The sequence below is a fragment of the Antedon bifida genome, chromosome 6 (assembly GCF_963402885.1).
Source record: "Antedon bifida chromosome 6, ecAntBifi1.1, whole genome shotgun sequence".
NCBI lineage: Eukaryota > Metazoa > Echinodermata > Crinoidea > Comatulida > Antedonidae > Antedon > Antedon bifida.
In genome coordinates, this window is record NC_136231.1 from 3,306,185 (window position 1) to 3,326,659 (window position 20,475).

General features: G+C 30.2%; 1 protein-coding gene across 2 annotated transcripts in view; it reads left to right on the forward strand.

The window, feature by feature from the left end:
- LOC144845791 (uncharacterized) overlaps positions 1–20,475 on the forward strand; it is a 72,231-nt gene that overhangs the window by 26,493 nt on the left and 25,263 nt on the right. The window contains exon 1 of one of the 2 annotated variants that reach the window (XM_078703226.1): positions 6,852–7,045. The exons of the other annotated variant lie outside the window; for it this stretch is intronic. Within the exon in view, the coding sequence (XP_078559352.1) occupies positions 6,983–7,045 (63 nt within the window). The 5' untranslated portion in view covers positions 6,852–6,982. Of the gene's footprint in view, positions 1–6,851; positions 7,046–20,475 lie in introns of those variants that run through there. 2 annotated transcript variants of the gene reach the window in all.

Here is a 20,475-nt window from a genome sequence, read left to right on the forward strand (position 1 = left end):
TCATATAAAGTTAGTGCGGAACAATTGAAAATTTTACTATACTAATCTTTTCAGTGTAATTCCTTTCTAATCATTACATCAAAGTCCCAAGAGTTGAAAATAAATGATCTGTTTTATATCAAGAAGTGTAGGCATATCAAACTATCCTAATATATAACTACTTTTAATAACATATTCAATAACCTATATTTCCATCTGCAGGGTACTGTATATATTTTGATATGATTTGCAAACTTCTAACAAAAAAGAAAAAATAGAAAAATCTAAGAAAATTGACTTATTTTCAAAAACGTGGTTGTTATATATTGTTTTTTATATTGTAAAGAGTTTTTAAAGTTAGTTAAATATAATAGATATTTATATTTTATCCTTTTAAAGAGGACCCCTTGATATCAGCTGGCCTGTGGGTTCAGCTGGAAGGGTTTACTCTCTCTAAATAAAGTTAAAATAAAATAACTAAATAAAATTAAAGTGTAAACTAATTTGTTTAAATATTATAAGATGCTTTTGATTTATTATAGTAGGTTATAAATCTAGGTCATTAAAAAAGATACAGCATTTGTGTTTATATAATGTAATTACAAATAATTATTATTAGCTACCAATACTACCAATTAGCTTTATAATTATTTCAGCTGGCTATGAAAACTTGTGTTAATTGAAAATTTGCATTCCAACTTTCTTCGTTTAGTTTTCTGGGAAAAATTACTATATTTTTTTCTTCTTACCGTACCCTCCAGGCGCATTATGTCGGCCTCTTGTTAACAGGGTAATAGGAAATTAACCAAAGTTGCCGTTTGTTTTGTCTGGAATTAGAGAGAACAAGTGACAATCAAGAGTATGAAAGGCCACATAGGACAAAATGCTTTCTAATATTTTATACAAAGACAAAAACAATATATTAATTTTTTTTTTTTTTTTTTTTTTTTTCGATAATAGTAGAAAATAATTTAAATATTGAATACGGTTTACCCAAATAATTTTCCTCATGGCACTATTTATTAATTCACAAAACTTGTTCATTGGTTGTAATTTTGAAGCCCAATCTTGATTATACTTGATAAATTAGTACTCTATTTCAAATAAATTTGAAAAAGTTATGAAATGATGATCTTCATGTAGGTTTACAATATCTTTTACATATTTAAACAAAAAGTTACTGTCATATTTTATATTTTCTTGTTTATCCTCAACGTGACTTACAGAAGTTATTAGACGATGAAACCTGGCAGGATCCGTAGCCCTAGGCAACCAAGAACCAGCATGCACAGCATATGTCCACCTCCATTTATTTATTCATTTATTCCAATATAAACTTTCATAATGATATTTTGAAATTTGTGCTTTAGGCTACTCTCTGTCTATTAGCGGTAACCCACCTTCTATGAATTCAATTTTCTTTTTAAAGTATTTTTTATTATATGAATTTGGTTTTAATAAGTAAATTAGATTAAAAATGCCTTTGATGTTGATATTTTTAGCGTGATATAACTGCTATAATTAGTACAGGACAAAAACTTGGATCCAGTTTTGGTACATACAGTACTCTACTCTACCTTATACTTTACAATCTGCCTTTATCTGTTGTTTCTATTTTTACAAGATCTACAGTATATTAAGACAATAATTTATTTATTATTTAACTGTTAATATTTATTATGAGAAATACAATTTAGAATTCTTATCCAGTTAATTTGTGAATTCTACAATCACATGTCATTAACTTTAATATAGCTATTGGTATCATTCATTACATGCTTCGTTTACTATGCCAATCATACACAGCTTTCATTTATTAAGCTCATTGCATTCCATTAATTAAAATAAATAACGTATCAATCTTATAGGAAGAGGAATTAATTTGTGTATAATTAAGATGAGTGTAGCTGTCAAGTACTATGGCATTCTGACAATTAACAAGCTATAAATTATTTGTTTCTACTTGACCGTATTATACTTATGATTGTTTGAGTAATGATTAATAACTGTCAAACGTTTGTTGTGTTCTTTTCTTTATTTTCAACAGGTTAAAATAAGATAAACAATTTCAGGACAAACCCCCATGAATGCCCAGTATCCCTTCGACCATTTAAAACATATCGGTGCCCGACTATTTAAAGATGTATTTTCCCCCAAAAACATGAAAAATAAAGAAATCAGACTTTGAATATGTTATTTTGTAGTTTTAATAAAGTTAATCATTTCAATAGAAAAAAAAACGAAAAAAAAATCATGTTTTCACTTATAAAAAGACAACATAAATATCAAAATTCAACTAAAAATCCATTGGCTGGTAGCCAATTTGACCATTTTTTGCTTTAAATTACATTTTTTTCAGGTAAATACATTTTTTTTCGATCCAATTTTAGGTCAAAGTGGATAACTATTATGTTACATTAAAAAAATGGAATAGGCCTATTCAACATTATTTTTTCAGGGGGACAATACATCTTTAATAAAATATAGAAAGATACCAGATTGACAAAATGTCAATGTATTGGTTGGAATTTAGGTCACAGGTTGATGTCATTGTTAATTAATTTCCTTCGGAATATGGACATCTACTTCTGTGCCATGTATGCCCACATGGTGTTTGTTTGCATATCAATATTTTGTGAGAAGTAAAAATTAAAACAATTGATAAAGATAAAATCTTTTATTATTTTTATGATTCCCAAAGAAACAAAATGATGTAATTAGATCTATTATAGCCTTTCCCAAATGATTTTATTTTGCTGATTCATAAAGAAAATGCAGGTCAGCTATCAAAGAGTCCTATAGCTCTAACAAACATACATGACACTATGTTGTCCAAGCATAATAAGATATAAGGGCACAAATAAGGCCAAAAATGTGATTTTTTTTCAATTTTCTTGATATATAATTGTTGCATTAAAAAAATGTTGTCAGTTTCAATTTGTACATATTTTGTTCTTTACTTGGTGATTTTGGCCCGATTCTACAGTATGTATGTTATAATATATTGATATTGATAATTGCAGCACTAAAAGTGTTATCAAATACCTATCTGTTACTCCATAAGTTAAAACTTGATAGGCAGCAGTTGATATTTTCCGTTTACAAATGAAATCTATCAATATGTTATTTTATGTAATTAGCATACTTCCTTGATTAGCAAATACAGTTATATTAGGTTGGTTTCTTATGTGTTGGTCAACAAGTGGACATAGCATTGACCATTGCCCATCTTTACAGTTGATTTAATAAATTAAAAAAGGGAAACTTGATAAGAAATTTCAAATAAGGTAGGTTCACTTCTTTAGATATATTTCCTTCCAGATGTTTCAACAAGATGTTCAAAATTTCCATTTTTATTTTATCATTTTTGCATACACAAAACTAGTTGTGTGACTGACTTTTAACATAGCTGTAAAAATGAGAAATTATGCACTTTTCTTCTAATTAATTAATTATTTCCACTGTTGTTGTTTTCACTATGTATCCGTTTGTAAATTCTTGTAAAAAGGGTTTTTATTAATTTTTTTATTATTGAATTATTATATTATAAACTAATTAATGAATAGGATTTATAAAGGAAGCACTTGTTGGGCTGTGATACTCAATGTTTTCAGTTAAAATTGACAACAATAACAACACAGCTTGATTTTAATATGAAAAGTTATTAATAGGTTCATTTTGTTTGTTAGTTTTGCCATGTTTTATTAATTATTAATTTACATTTGTTAGTCTACTCTATGTTAAATTCTTTTTGGGGGGATGGGGTAGGTGAGGTAGCTCTTGCTAAATAAATTTGTTTGTTATATTCTTCTTATTTTATTAAGTATATTGTAAAATATATTTGCCAACTCATAACATTAACAAAGTTAAAAACAAAAACTTTAGTTTAAAAAAATGTATTATATTATAATTATTTTTTCTTAAAATTTTGAATGCATTAATATTGAGTGTATTTGTTTTGTGTGTGTATGTGAAAGAATTCTGAAAATGTTTTTATTTCTATATACATTTGATGTGCACGTTTTTAAATTGGCCTGGGTTCAATACTGTCGAGCAAACTTGTTTAATCTTTGTAAACATTTTCATTCAAGAAATTTATAGTATTATTATAAATAGAATATAAAGCAGAACATGCTGAAATGTACATAGCTTTCTACTACATAAGCTTTCAGATCCCTTGGTTCTCCTTATTGTTTACCTCCGTGATTAAATGGAAGAATTGATCCATTGGGAGTTGGAACCTAGGGATATGGGACAGACGAATTATCAACTGGAAAGTATGATTGGGGAAAGAGGAGGGTGGGGAAAATGAAACGGAGACAAATTTAATAAAACCCTGTTATTAAATAATTAAAGTATCAACATACTTGAGTCTACTTCATACACAGTAAGTTCCTGTAAATAAACAAAAAAGAACATTGTTGTTTATGAAGTTTAAATTGTGATGAAACTTTACAAAAATATAATAGAATCTAGACTTAATAACCATGAGTTCATTCAATTTATTTTGAGAATTAAGTTTTATGTGGATTTTATTTCATTTTTTCATTTCATTTATTTATTCGACACAAGCGGTCCAGGGGTTGCGACAGCAACAGAGCGCCATAACACATTTGTGTCCGCAACCCCTGTAACATACAACTTAATACAAGTTAAAAATGAATAAAAAAATACAGATTATATTACACAATTTAAAATACACCTAAACAATTAAAATAAAGTTATCGATTATCAAGCAGATATATTTTCAATTTTGACAGAAAATTTTTCAAAGGAAGAGTAACTGCTTGATCTTTGATTATAGGGGGTAGTGATGACCATATAACAGGAAAATTGTTGATAGACGAATATTTTAAAGTATCGGTACGTGCAAAAGGGTGTGTCACGCCATACACACTACTTTTTACACACCTGGGAATATCATAAAAGATCTTACTTAATATCTTAAACTAAAATAGTTATTGAGGATATCTTAGCCAAGAATTTTTCTTTCTAACGTATAATAAAATTTTTAAGTGAAATTTTTAATTTCCGATCTTCTTTCGAATTGTGAAAATGCTTTATTGTTTTATCATGTACAACAATTTCTTGTTAATTCTGGAAGATTTAATTGATGTTTCCGTTAGTTTTTTGTTTTAAAATGTTGTATTTGTTAATCTGAGGCGCCTTGAAGCTAAGGTAGTCCCACCTTGTGAGGCCCCTCTGTGTAATAACAAAAACAAAAAACTAAGATATCTTTATTTCCGAGTTTGGCATGCCATACACAAACATGTACTGTAGGCATACACACCTGGAAATATCCTTCCTACTGAGTCTAATGAGATGGGGAGACAGGATGACACAAATGCTAAAGTATTAAAACAGTCAAGTCCTTGTAGAATTAGCAGAGGTTTAAGAACTAACAGCAACCTATATTTGGCTTTCTTTACAGAAACAAAGCCTGCCAAGTATCTCCTATGACTCTCTGTGAGAACTAGAACAATACAATTATTTATGACTTAGACTAATTACTTTGGTAATGAACTTCAAATGTAATTATAAAGAGGTTTTCACATTGATTGAGTCATTTAAAGTATAGATAAAGATAGAATGTAGATAAATGTAGGTTGTAAATCAGTTGTGTTGTATAGCACTGTGTAAATTATATATAAATCATACTGTAAATTATTGAAACAGTGCTCATATTCAAAACATGATCTCATAATCGCGTCGAGCATAGCTCATTGGCGAAAGTTCCATATTTTTTAGTTGTATGAAAAAATCTTTGTGGTACCAAGTCATCCTAAGGAGAGCAGGATTTATGTATTGTTTTTATCATACTTTTTATTATAATCATTACTATTTAAAGTTTTTTATATTAATATTTTTATATATATACATGTTTTAATATTTTAATTGTTTTAACTGAGCAAATTAATTTTTATGTATGTTAGTATTGGGTATGTTTCTAAATATTTATTGATGCATGTCTTCTCTTTTATATATATTGTTTTTATTGTACTTTTTATAATAATCATTACTTTGTAAAGTTTTTGATATTAATATTTATATATATATACATATTTTAATTGTTTTGTCACTGAGCAAATTAATTTCTCCTTTGGAGATCAATAAAATTATTCTGATTCTGATTAATATATTTATTAATTTATCCATTAAAACACAGTAATAAAATTATTTTTAATTTAGTAAGAATTTGTAAAATTTGGTCATAGCGCAACCTGTTTCACACCTCTGCGTTAGTTAGTTAGAAATTATTTTTGTTCACTAAACCTACAAATTGTGTACAAAACAATGCTAGTTATGTTCAGACGGGCTTAAGTCTGATGTAAAGTTACATCAAACATGAAATGGTGCGTCTACACGACTCTAGTTCGCTAGCGTGTAACTTTGCATTCCTTGTGTATGCGGAAGTCTTCTCGGGAATAACTTGTCTGTAGTAAGGTTGAAGTAACCAGGGCTTACAAAAAGCAAACTGCTACTTCAAGGTTTACTTCCGACTCATCTGAATATCTCTATTGTTCATTTTTTTTCAAGAAGGTAGACAAATCTTCTGTAGCCCTATATAATATATATACAAATACAGTTTTCAATTGTGTTTATAGTAGTGTAATAGTATAACTGAAATGAACTAAACTTATTTTGGATACCATAAAAAACATCCCTAATTTGAAAATGTAGTAGTCCACATCTTTGTGTATCAAGTTTAAGTACAAAGTGTATGCACTTCTGAAGCTTTGAAACTCTTACATAATAGTATCCAATTTGCTAATGTCATATTGACCAATCAGAAACAAAGTGGGTGTGGCCAAGTATACAGGTACAGACAAACTTCTTAGACATGACAACCCTAAATGTGAAGTGAAATATCTGTCTGAATAGTTGTTACACAGAAGTCTATTGTAGAAAGTGAGAAGATTTGTTTAAATTTTAGAGAAAAGTTATTCTAACTGTGAATTTCTTATTGTGTGGTTATATACGCTTGTCAGATAGGGTGCTAAATATGAAGATATTTTACACGTTGTTTCTTGCTTTGTTCTTGGTGGCTGCAGAAATCAATGCTCAGGTAGGTTCAGTATCTTTGTCAGGTGTTCTGTTTTGATTTCAAATGCTTCGTAATCTAATAAGCTTAAGTAGGATTTTGAAGTGTGTTATAATTTACGCTGACCACATCATAGGAAGTCTCTTCGATGAGAACCATTTGTAGGTTTTTATTTACTTATAAACTTATGTATACATAATGCAATATTGATTTTTTTTATTTTGATTTAATTAAACTTAAGATGTTTTGTGTGGTTATATGTATTACATGCCCACTGTAGATTGTATTGGCACATTGTGTACAAAAATATTATATTTTTAAAACATCTTCACAAAGCATGGTTCCCACTAGAGACGCAACGCAAGGATGTAGATGCAATGAAAGTGAGTTGACCAATGGAAAGTTTAAAAAATCCATCACCTTTGGTCTAATCACTTGTTGTGCTTACGTCCTAAATAAATAAAAAAAAGGCGCCCCAATCGAGATCCGAACCTGGAATCTTCTGCTTGATATGCAGACAGAAACCGGTCTGGTGGTGGAGTTTGTATCTACGTAAAAAATGAACGCGCCTTCACACGTAGAAATGATCTGGATATCGACAATTTTGAAGCAATATGGATAAATATATATCTGCCTCGTTCAAAGGAAATTGTGATTGGTACATGCTACCGCCCACCAAAACAGAATGTAACTTTATTTCAGAACAACTTTGAAGAAACTGTATCAAAAATCAAAGAGAGTAGTGAAATTTATATTCTTGGTGACTTTAACATATGTACTTTAAATATTAATCCAGTATCGCAAAGATATAATGATTGCCTTATAAGAAATGGTTTTAGTAATGTTATTAAGGATATAACTAGAATAGGAAAAGAAAAAAGCTCATGTTTGGACCACATTGTTACTAATGTACAAAATAATGTGAAGCAATCTGGAGTAATTAACATTGGCCTTAGTGACCATTTTCTTATTTATTGCACTAGAAAAATACCTAAGTCTCATGTTCATAAAAATGAACACAACTCCGCAAAATTACGATCTTTAAAAAACTATAATGTAAATAACTATCTTGAAACACTTAACGATATCGATTGGTCTGTTGTCACTAATAATGTCGATGTAAATATCGCGTGGTTAACTCTTAAAGATATCATCATTAAGGTGATCGACTCAATAGCGCCAATAAAAAAAGTTAGACTTAAACAAAACATAGCACCCTGGTTTACCTCCGAAATTGCCGATGAAATCAAAGTAAGAGACACACTTTTAAAACAATTCAAGAAAGATAAATCTAATCTAGATATATACAAATATTATTGTGCCTCTAGGAACAAAGCTCAGCGGCTGATCAAAAAAGCTAAATCTAATTATTTTCTCAATAAGATTGATGAAAATAAAGACAACCCTAAAAAATTATGGAAAACCCTCAAACAGCTCGGATACGAGAAGAAATGTAAAACAAACACTAAAATCGTTCTCGATGACAATGGTAAACAAACTTTCTGTCCAAAAGGCGTTGCCTCTCGTTTTAATGAGTTTTTCACGAATGTTGCGTCAACACTCGTCAAAAAACTCCCAAAATGCATAGGTCTTTTCACCATGTCCACTAACGATCTTCTTAAATACTACGTTAAATTAAAAGGAAAAATGTTTAAGCTAGAGCCTGTTACCATAGAATTTGTTAAAACTCAACTCGAAAGCCTAAATGTAAACAAAAGCGTCGGTCTAGATAATATTCCCTCAAGATTCTTACGTGACGGTGCGATAATCTTGGCTGAACCGATAGCTCATATCATTAACCTTTCGTTTAAAACTAATTGTTTTCCTCATGATCTTAAAATTGCTAAAGTTACCCCTCTATTTAAGAAAAATACTAGAACAAATGTTGAGAATTATCGGCCGATTAGTATTCTGCCTACGGTATCTAAGATTCTTGAAAAATCTGTAGCTATACAAGTTGAAAGGTATCTTTCCAAAAATAATATACTTTATGCCTATCAATCCGGTTTTCGGCAGGCCCATTCAACTGAAAGCAACCTCATAAATCTCATCGACGGTTTAAAAAACAATAAGTCCAAAGGCCTTCTTACTGGAATGGTTCTAATTGACTTACAAAAAGCTTTCGATACCGTCGATCATGTGATTTTAATTAACAAGCTAAAATGCATGGGTTTTAAGTGTACTGACTGGTTTCAATCTTATCTCGCTAACCGCACACAAGTTGTCAGTGTGAATGGTACCTGCTCTGAACCTCTTATAGTTACTCATGGTGTACCGCAAGGTAGCATCTTGGGCCCTATTCTTTTTCTATGTTATTTAAATGATATTGCTTCTTGTATTGATTCTGATGTTCAATTATTGCTTTATGCTGATGATTCTACGATTCTGTATTCTCATCACGATGCCACCAAAATCGCTCATAAATTAAGTACTGTCCTAGCTAAGTGCCAGGACTGGTTAACTGAAAACAAATTATCTTTACATGTTGGCAAAACCGAAAGTATTATCTTTGGTAGCAGAGCGAAGCTTAACAAAGTAAAAGAGTTTTCTGTAGAATTAATGGGCCGTAGAATCAAAAGTACTAAGCAAGTTAAATATTTAGGTATTGATTTAGACCAATATGTATCATGTGATATCATTGCAACTAGTGTTATCAGTAAAGTTAAGTCAAGGTTGAAGTTTTTACATAGGCAAAGTTCGTGCTTGAATAAAAAATGTCGTAAACTATTAAGCACTGCTTTAATACAATGTACATTTGACTATTCTGCCTCGGCATGGTACGGCGGTGTCAATAAGAATCTTAAACATAAATTACAAACTGCCCAAAACAAGATGGCACGTTTCATTTTAAATGTTGGTCCGAGGTCTCACATAGGTGCCAAAGAGCTTTCCGATCTTGGGTTTCTTAATGTCAGCCTCAGAAATAAGTTTTTAAGATTAAATTATGTTCACAAAATTCGTTATAACTTTAATACGCCTTCTTTCCTTAAGGATAACTTTTTGTTAATTTCTGATCATCACAACCATTTCACCAGGGGTACAACATTTAATTTTGTCACTCCTAAGGCTACTGGCGTTAATGATACGACTTTTTATTTCTTAGGTATCCGTGACTGGAACAGGCTCCCCAATTCACTCAAATCAATACAAAATAATGCAACCTTCAAAATAAAACTTAAAGAATATTTTAATAATGAACAGCTTGGTATTTCAGTTTAATTAAGCTATTTTTAATATTGTTTTTTTGATGTTTTCTTGTCTTGTATGTATTTTCTTGTTTTTTCATTTTTACTGAGTCATACTTAACGATAATTGTACTAGGCCCAACCACTCACTTTTCAGTCATTACGGATTGGACCCCATTGGAAATAAGTTTACTTTTTTGTCGACTTAATGGGTTATCCAGGTATTCTTTTTATACATTGTATATTTTAACTTTTATGTATGAATATCAAATAAAATCAATCAATCAATCCTGCCATTCGACCACTGGGGCTTGAATGGTATAATACAATTTGACCTTATCAACAACTTGTACAAACTTTCTAAAATTGATTTTACTCTAAATTTAGAATTTTCCATGAGTACTTTAATACCATCTATGGATATTACTACCTCATAATGAGGCTAATGATGTAGTTCTATTTATTTGTAATAAGAAATCCTAACATATTTTCACTCATCGAAGCTTCTATTGAAAGATGGGAAACATGTTTCCTCTCACATCTTTCTTTCACATCTTTCTCTCCAATTAAAAACTATTAAATGTCCATACAGTAAATTATGATGAGATTGTTATATTATTACACAGTCAACTTTCACAATACAGATACCTTAAATTTGGACCAAAAAAAATTTGTAGGAATTTTTATTTTGACAGGTGTAAGAAAATGAATATAAAATATGTTATTAATATACATAGACAGATAGTCTTAGTTGCACCAAGCAGCTGGCATAAATTTAGACAAGTTTAGTCTAGGCTGAAGATACTGTAGGAGTATACATTTTCATTGACTCTTATACCTCTTTAAAGCTGGGCTTTCACATTTTCTAGAAAAACTCTGGACCGAACACACCGGGATTCACACCATACAATACTTGGTGTTGACGCCGCTGTGTGTGCATACTAGGCAGCAACGTGAAAGGGGTACACAGTTTTAGTACAATGTCTGTGATTTTTTTTAGGTAGAATATTATATCAACATGTCAGGAATTATTATTTTGACATCAAGCCATTTGAATTAGAAAATGATACTGAAAAATAGGCTATTGACTTTAATCTAAATTAAAGAAGCTAATGATAACCCACACTCTCCAGAAACATTAATATTTGCAGTCGGAACTTAATTCAATGTGGGCGGCTTTTAAAATTGTGACAATTTGTAAAACTTGACAATGATCCAACAATGATAAAATTCCAGTGTTAGCCTAGATTTGAGAGGAAATATTAAGGGATTGAGACAACAGGTGTTTTGTTGAGATATTCTGCACTAGGGTTTATCTAAAATATTTAATTATGGGGATGTTTTAAGAGAAAGAAAGTTTAATTCAGTTAAAGGAAGGTTTTAATTAATTATCAGTCTTCAAATTAATATTTTACTCTGCATAAAATCGTTAGGTTTTAAGCAGAAAATAATATATTGGAAGTTTTTCCAGAGAGTTTCATCAACGTATTGAAACAGTTTGTTTATTACTTTTCTACAAATAATAATAGACAATGGTTTTCATTTCTTGTAATTAGTTGCCTGATTCTGCCATGAAATGCAACTCATTTCAAATAACCGGTAAATGGCACCCCGCTATAATGTTTAGTAATTAGAAATTCAAAATATTAATTTGTTTGACCTTGGATAAAATGATGTTGGGCTCACTTCTTCACGATTGTTGCCTCAAAAACCACACACAGAGAAATCTTCATCAATGTTATACTGGAGCGTTCAGCAACATTCAACAACATTCAGAACTTTAAGTAAAAAAGTAAGCTACATGCCTGAGAGATACTGTACATGCCATCATGTTTTAAATTAAAATGTCCTCATCAATAGACTGTCATCATCAAGAATTTACTTGGATGATACAGTATTATAGGCCTGTTTAGTACCGGTAGTCATAATGTCAAATATTACATCCTATTGCAAAGTGATGTAGCCACAAGAATTAAATTAAAGTGCTCCGGTTTTCGCAAGACAACAAGCTCTGTTCAAGCCACTGGGTTGTCAAAGGTTGTTGTGAAAAAGTAGTCAGGTTGAAACCTTACCAACCGTACTGGTGGCTAAAACAGTTTCTTTTCACGGAGAACTGTTGATACGGAATTATATAAGAAATAACTTGAATATTAAAAATAAAAATCCTGGTATAATTTTCAGTAAACTGTTTTTCAAGGACATATTAACTGAATTTTTGTTTGTGTTATTCCTAATTTGTCAGTTCTTCACCAATTATGTCAAAAGTTACAAAGTATGCACGTAATCTCAGTGGGATTTTAAAGACTGTAATTGGTCTCAACACCTATGTGGTATGCCTATCCATACTCCCTAAACAGTATACTGGGTATATGCTTGTTTCATTACACACCTAAAGAGGGGAATATCATAGTTGGCTTCAACTTGTTTATAGCATGTTCCATCCATAATGGAATTATGCCACCATGGGGAAAACTTACAATTCCTGGCCATGACCCAATGGCCAAAAAATTATTTAACATGATAAAATTCCTATCATTTTTATTTGATTATTTGACACTTTGTTTATAATTAATTTAATTGATTTTTAATTTTATTATTTACTAAGAAATTTGAAATATTTTTTAAATTAAATATTATATATAATAAAAATCTGTCAACCTGAGTTGCCTTAAACCCCAGCCATAATAATTGGCACAGATTCAAGGCACTCTTGACCATAGTCTTGGCAGCAGAAGAAATTTTCTGAGATATAGACTGGAGGTCTAGTGTAAATATCTGGCTCTCTTGTTCTTAGCAGAAATCCAGCCGATATGCAAATTATATTTCTAATATAACCAACTTATTCGGCGCTACGCAGTAGAAAGAGACAAGACATCAATGCTACGTACAATGTACAGTACTATTCATTCTAGTGCATTGTGTTCATAGGTTGCTTGCCTATATACTACTTCCCTCATATATCAAACAATTTAATTGACTCAACGCTTTTCTTTATTGCTTTATCAAAAACATACAAAGTTAAATCTCTTTATTCATAGACGCCCATATTTGGATAGTGATGAAAACATCCAGTATATTATTGGTGATTAAGTTTTTAGACTAGCCTACTTGGAACCTACCTGGCCAGTTTCTCAGGTGTTTTCTTTGAAGGGTTAACGATTATGGGGGTCACTTGTGGTCTATTAGATACAGCTGATTGACCACAGTTTTGAAGAAATATACAATTCCTTTAATGGTGACTTTAGAATTTTTAGCTTTCTCTTTCATTTCCTTATTCGTAATTTATTAATTATTTCATCATAACTTTTCACTTGAAAATTTATTTAATTTAAATATACTTAATTATGGAATTTAAGTTATCTAATCTTTAATCATAAAGAATTAAATAATTATTTAATAATAAAAATACTAATATATACGTTCAAGTAGTCGATAAACTTTGCTAATTGTTTTTTACAGTAAATTGGAATTTTTTACCATCTCATACTGATTTTAAAGTTAATTAAAGATAAATATGGAAAACAGAGGAATGACCTTTATAATCATCATCATTCAATTCATTTGAAAAAGACAAAAAAAACCTTTTTATCATTTCTTAAAACTGTCTGCAGCACCATAATTTGGATAAACCTCTTCTTAAAAATGTATTGTCCCCCTGAAAAATAATTTTTTTTACATTTTTTTGTTGATTATGGCATTTTAATGTTATTATTGAAAAAAAATGTATTTACCTGAAAAAACTGGAATTTAAAGCAAAAAATGGTCAAATTGGCTGCCAGCCAATGGATTTTTGGTTGAATTTAACCATTTATCATGTTATTTTATAAGTGAAAACATTATTTTTTTCCCTTTTTTTTCTACAGAAGTGATTCACTTTATTAAAACTACAAAATAACCTATTCAAAGTCTGATTTAATTAATCTTCATTTTTCATGTTTTTGGGGGACAATGCATCTTTAATATTGCATCTTGGGTTTTATTTATATCTCCAAAAACAAATACTTTGAATGTTTCATTTTTTCTTTTCTTAACTGTCAGTAGTCTCAGAGTTTAATAGGCCAAATGATGGACAGTTAATGGATGCTACTACAACATATGCTTGTTAGTTGGGTAATCTGATTTCCCTGATAATTTATTACTTCTCATTTTGGCAGTCACATGTACTGATAGAATATTTATCACATGGTATTATGTATGAAATAGTTGAAACAGAATATTATTTTGAAAGTATTCAATTACTGAAGAATATATTTGACCCTTGCTTTTATCATTTTTTATGAATATAAAGTTAAAACAAACAATATGCTGCATTTATTGTTTTCACACTAGAAAGCATGCATATGTTGATCCAAATAATGCTTTACATCCAATGTAAAGTGCTTGGGCTAACTCTTTTATACCTCTGTATCATGAAATCCAATAATAATTTGATATAATAATAATAATAAAAATGTCCATTTCTATACCGGCATTTCAATGATCATTGCTCATGGTGCTATAGACGATGTTACACTTTTAACCTGTATGCTTCTTCCCTAAGGGCAACGACATGTCAGTACGACGAAATTCAAGGCGGCACACACAGTTGAACGCAGAACAAGTTAAAAAGCATATAAACATTATACCTTGTGAAACTTAAATTGAACTTTTTTCCCACAAACATAGTATACGTAATTTACTTTATAATTTGAAGTCATTAGCTTCCTACAGTATTTCATGTCATGACCTAAAAGTGAAAGTATTTTCAAAATGTATTTTTAAGAATGATAATTTGATCTTTGGGTCCAGTAACACCCTGAAGGAAAAGAACAAGGTGAATGTAATTGACTCTTAAGGTAATTAATCAACTTAACATAATGGTTCGTAAAAAAAGTAGTTATGAACAAGAAATATTTCTTACAAAAAACGCCGCTCGACTTTTTGACTAACATTTTTAAAAATTGTTCTTTCTTCAGATTTAATGATCTATTATTTTTGTTTAACAATCAGTAGTAAACATTTTGTGTAAATATAGTCTTCACATACCTTTTTTTATAGAGATAAAAATCACCCAGAATGTTCATTCCAAATATTTTTAAAAATCTGTTTAAAATTGTCATAAAATACTGTACCACTGGGTTTTTTTTATTCAAAATGTTTAGGCATATATTCCTATACAAGAAACCAGTTCTTAATACAAGGACCTTTACTCTACATTACAGTAGTAAGTAAAACAAGTACGATTGGTTTCTTGAAGAAGCTTTGATTTGATTTTAAAAATCACCTGTAATTGATGTAAAAATATGTTCTTTTTAAATCTTTTTTTTTTTTTCAAAGTTCATTGAAAATTTGAAACTCTTCCTAATGGTCTTCTGAAGACTTTAAATGCTTAAGACAAGATTGTAGATATCATTGATATAGTCAATAAATTGACAAATTATAGTAATTTAGTAAAAGTGAAACTTCCTTAATAACATGTAAAGACAAGTAGCTAGCAAGGGGGATCAGTATTATCCCTTCCTTAATTTGATTTGTTGACGTTATAAAGTATTTTGTATAGTTTATTAGAGTACATGTCAAGTGTGTTAGACAGCTTAAATAAGCATGTCTCATATACAATTCCCATTATATTAAAATGGTTTACAACAAAATTTTTAAACATTAATCTTAAAACATGATCAATGAAATGTCTCCTATTTTGAAACATGGTAGAGTCATGTTTAACAATTTCTAAGCGATGAAGAATTTTGATGAATCATATACAAACTGTCAAGGAAAATCAGGTACAACTTTAAAAGAAGCAGAATGAATCGAAAGCAACAGAATGTTAAATAACGGATTGATTTGAAAGCTTGCATTCCAAAATTAAATTCAGATTTGATGTGCTTCTTCTCATAAGAAGTAATCTTATTAATTATAAACTTATAGAAAACTTAAACTTATTAAACTGTAGGATCAAAATATTGGTTTTCTCATGCTTTAGTAGAGAAGAGTGGGGTTGGGAGGAGACTTCAATCAGAGATTTCATTTCCTGTCTTCTTTCATGTACTAAAGAAGGACAGTTTGATAGGTAAAGACTAATTAATGTCAATCCTTCAATTGATGTAAGTTGGCAACAGGATCTTCACCCCACCAGTACCCATATTTCTTCTGGACATAATCTACATAAGAACAGAACAGAAGATGACACTTTTGTTAAATAATTGAAATACAAAATGGAATGGCACTGTTCACTGGAAAAAGTGTTACTGTGCTATGGGTATACATAGTGGAACATTTTAAAATACATTTGACCTGAAACCTTGAAATACCGGAATGGTGTCCGACGGGGCTTAGGTTTTTGCCAACCCCGAAACCAGTTCTAGAAATACCAGGATGGTGTCTGGCGGAAGATAGTTTCACCATGTAGTTTAAGTTCTTTTGATTTGTTGTTAGCCGAAACCGTTCAAATTCATTTTAATGTAAATGTTTTTTAAATGTTTACAATAAATTGACTTGACTTGACCTGATGGTACGTCCGTATTGTAGTATACAGTATCTGAAAGACATTGGAAGCTGGTACCCCTTGTAACTGCATTTTTCTGAACTTGTTTGACATTTGTGTTTTCAGGTTAAGTATTAACAACTTATATCATGTTCTAGATAGATGGGTAACCTAACCACAACTGTTCCTAATTAGATGATGGAAATAATTATTCACTTTGTTTATTTTAATATGTTTTGTGTTAAGTATTACGAGTCGCCTTCTATCTAGGTGCCTTGCACCTAACAATGTATATACCCCAATGATTGAGCTTTTTCATCTTTTATGGGTTAAGTATGACAACTCCTGCTTAATGTTGGATGTTGCCTGTCATGATCGGTGAGTCACATGATTCAATTATATGCTGTGAGGTGGTAGTAATGCTCTTCAGGTGTATGGATATTAAATATGAATCTGATTATAGATTATTATAGGTGTAGATTTACCCATTTTTCCATCTCGTATACTAACCTATATAAATATATTTTTCTGTCTGAATTTTTATACTGTTTCTGCTCTTTGTTTATCTCAATTGAGATCCATTAACTGCATTTTATTTATAAAAAAACAAACACAAACAAATGTTAATATATAGAAATAATCTTTAATATTACTACACATCAAACTTTATGTGACAAAAAATGTGCACATATCACTACCATACTTGGGGATATCACTACCATATTTGGGCACTTCATACTTTTTTTCTCAAACTAGTTTGATAGTGTAGACAGAGCTTTATAATGTGATGCGCTTAGAGGCTCTGTGCATTAGCGCTATATACAGTAAGATCGAGGTATTATTATTATTCTTAGTAGAATGCTGATAATATTGTTGAACTGATACATAAATTGATTGATTGAATTGATAAAATTGAACATATGGTGAATAATTATCAAAAATGTAGTTTCCTTCTTGCTCTTAATCATTTCATTGAGTGTTTCCCTGTTTGCAAGATGTTTTAACATACTCCTGCGATGTCTAGTATCAACATGGAAAACATAAGTCTGCATCAATTTACAGTTGTATCCCCATCAGAGAATAGTAATAATAACTCTAGAGTATTTTACTTAGCTGGTAAAAGTCCCTTGTTATGATGACTATTAAGGCTTTGTTGTCATGTCACCATGGAAATGAAAACCATTGGAAAGGATATCAATGTGGGAGTTTGTTCAGTCTGCTGCTTACCATGAAAAAATGAGATAAACTCTCGGAAAATAACTTAATTTAACAATAGGTTAACGCCGGGAATATGGAACTAGTTGGCAAGTCTACACTGAAAATATGCAGAATCATAGCCATGGCGTTGACTTAATGAATACACTAGCTAGTACGCTTTATGCAATAGGTTGTTGCTGTTATAGAGATACTAAGTAATAAAAGAAACAACTTGTGGCAAGAATATGGGGATTTTTTATTAATTTTTTTAATTTGACTTTAATAGTTAATACCCTACCATCTTGCCAATCCATTTAAAAAAGTGCAAAATGAAAACAAAAAATAGGTTGTTGGTGTTATAGAGATACAATAAGTATTAAAAGAAAAAATAGGGCCATTTTTTGTATTGAATTTTTTACTACCCTGTCTAAGTATGTATTCAGAGGATGATCCAGACATCTCAAGACCATGAACATGGCTATTCGTATACAGACAATTGTTTGCTATGAAAGATCACTACATTTTATATACCCTGCCTTAGATTTTTAACAGCTAAGTTGTCTCGTGAAATACAGTAAGTCTAGTAGAATGTCTCGTGAAATACAGTAAGTCTAGTAGAATGTCTTGTGAAATACAGTTTTTCTTATAATATTATAAATGTTCTTTAGATATTGATGTCTTCCACCCAACACCTGTGATATCCACGGTTTAGATGCTGTGTACTTTGTTCACTTCGTCGGTGCTTTAATTCACGAGAAATTAGATAATTCATTTTAATATCAAAATTAACAGTAGATTATGCCTAATAATTGAATAATTTGCAAACAATAATTTTCAAGGTAGCAATTTGCTATTTGCAGACCAGAATAATCAGAAATGAAACTGTTGTGAGGGACTTTAATTTGCATTTAATCCAAGCGTTTCCCGACAAAAACAAACAAAACTTCTTTTGGGCAACTTTCACGAGACTTAATTTCAATATTAGGCTGATAAATATTAACTTTCACTATTTTCTTTAAGGAGCATGCAAAATTGAATTTCTTGTAGGATCTTTGTGAGCACGCAGAAGATTTCCCTCATGATAGAAAACATATTCTTTTCTATTTCTATCCAGACAGAACTTGAATTTCATATCAGATAAGAGCGTAATTAAATTTGATGTTGTATTTGTTGAAATGTTCCGTATATCAACACACTTAATTAACTGTATTCCCATATTTGGAAACTGAGAGAGAAGTATAATCTGATTGTTCTTCCTTTGTTGGTTTTTGAATATTGATACAAGATGACAAATTAATGTATTTATAAAAATGTTATCAAAATGTTTGAAAATAAAGTTATTTTATGGATCTCATAAAACTTTAAATTTGGTAATAATTAATCATTCTTAGCAATTTTGTAATGGTTTTCCATCTGAATTGAGTGGTGTTTTAGAATGAAGTTGGCAAATTTGCAGGGTACATACCAGTCCTTTAGGACTATGTAGCGACATTTCAGACATTTGATGAGAGAAAATCATTTTCTTTCTTGCAAATGCCTGTCCGTTTTCATGAAAACTCATTAGATTTGAGGATGTCTTTGGTGTTATGTCATAAACAAAACCTATGAGTAGAAGAATGGGCCAAAGTTCAACAAGTTGGCACTTACATCATACTGTGTTATTGCATCTATCAGCGCTCTAGTTTCTTGTACAGCTGAATTGATTTATAATTTGGCATATTCGTTTGGGGATTTTTACCGTAGTTTTTCCATCGATTATGATGTAAACTGAGTATTTTTAACATTAAGTTAGTACTCAACAAACAAGATTTCGTTACTTAAAGTATACCATTCAAAACAAAAGTTACAAATGTTCTGTTCCCAATCCATTAAGTAATTTTCTTTTGTTTCATTTTTTTTAAAATAAATCATAATTTTCATGAACTGATTGATCGCATTTCATGTCATAGTAAATTTGCCAAATATTATATTATGCTTTGTAATGCTTTCTTCAAATCAATGTAAGTTTTAATAAAAACCATTCAAGATCTACAATTGTAAATCCAATTAATTGATGGATTTCCTCTTTCTGGGATATTAAATCCTAGAGTGTAAGATGTTACCACCCAAGGGGATTTGTCGACTTCCATGTACAATGACTGGAAAAAAGTCCATTGAGAATATAATGTTAATCTGATAACGCCCATTTATTGTCAGAGGACGGTTCATATAAAGTGGGTGTAGGTTCAATTGAGAAATGTGGTTTAGTATGGAATAATAGTAATCTCAGATTGTAATAAATAGCATATGGGAGTGGTTGATAATTCTATATTTTATTATATTATATTTTTTATCTTCTTTGATTAAAAATAAAGAAAATTAAAAAGTTCGTTTATATTTTATAAAAAGCATCATGACAGCAAATATAGGCAGCCTATTTAGCAAGTAAAACAGTTATAACTGTATAATGCATTATAACTCCACCTTTCACTTCAAAATAACATTTTAAAATTACATTTTTCAGCCTAAGAACACTTTGCTGTTTATACCTACATTTTTAAATGCTACCTTATTGTAAACCTAAACATTTGCCATTTCATATTAATCATTTTAAAAAGTAGTTTATTCCT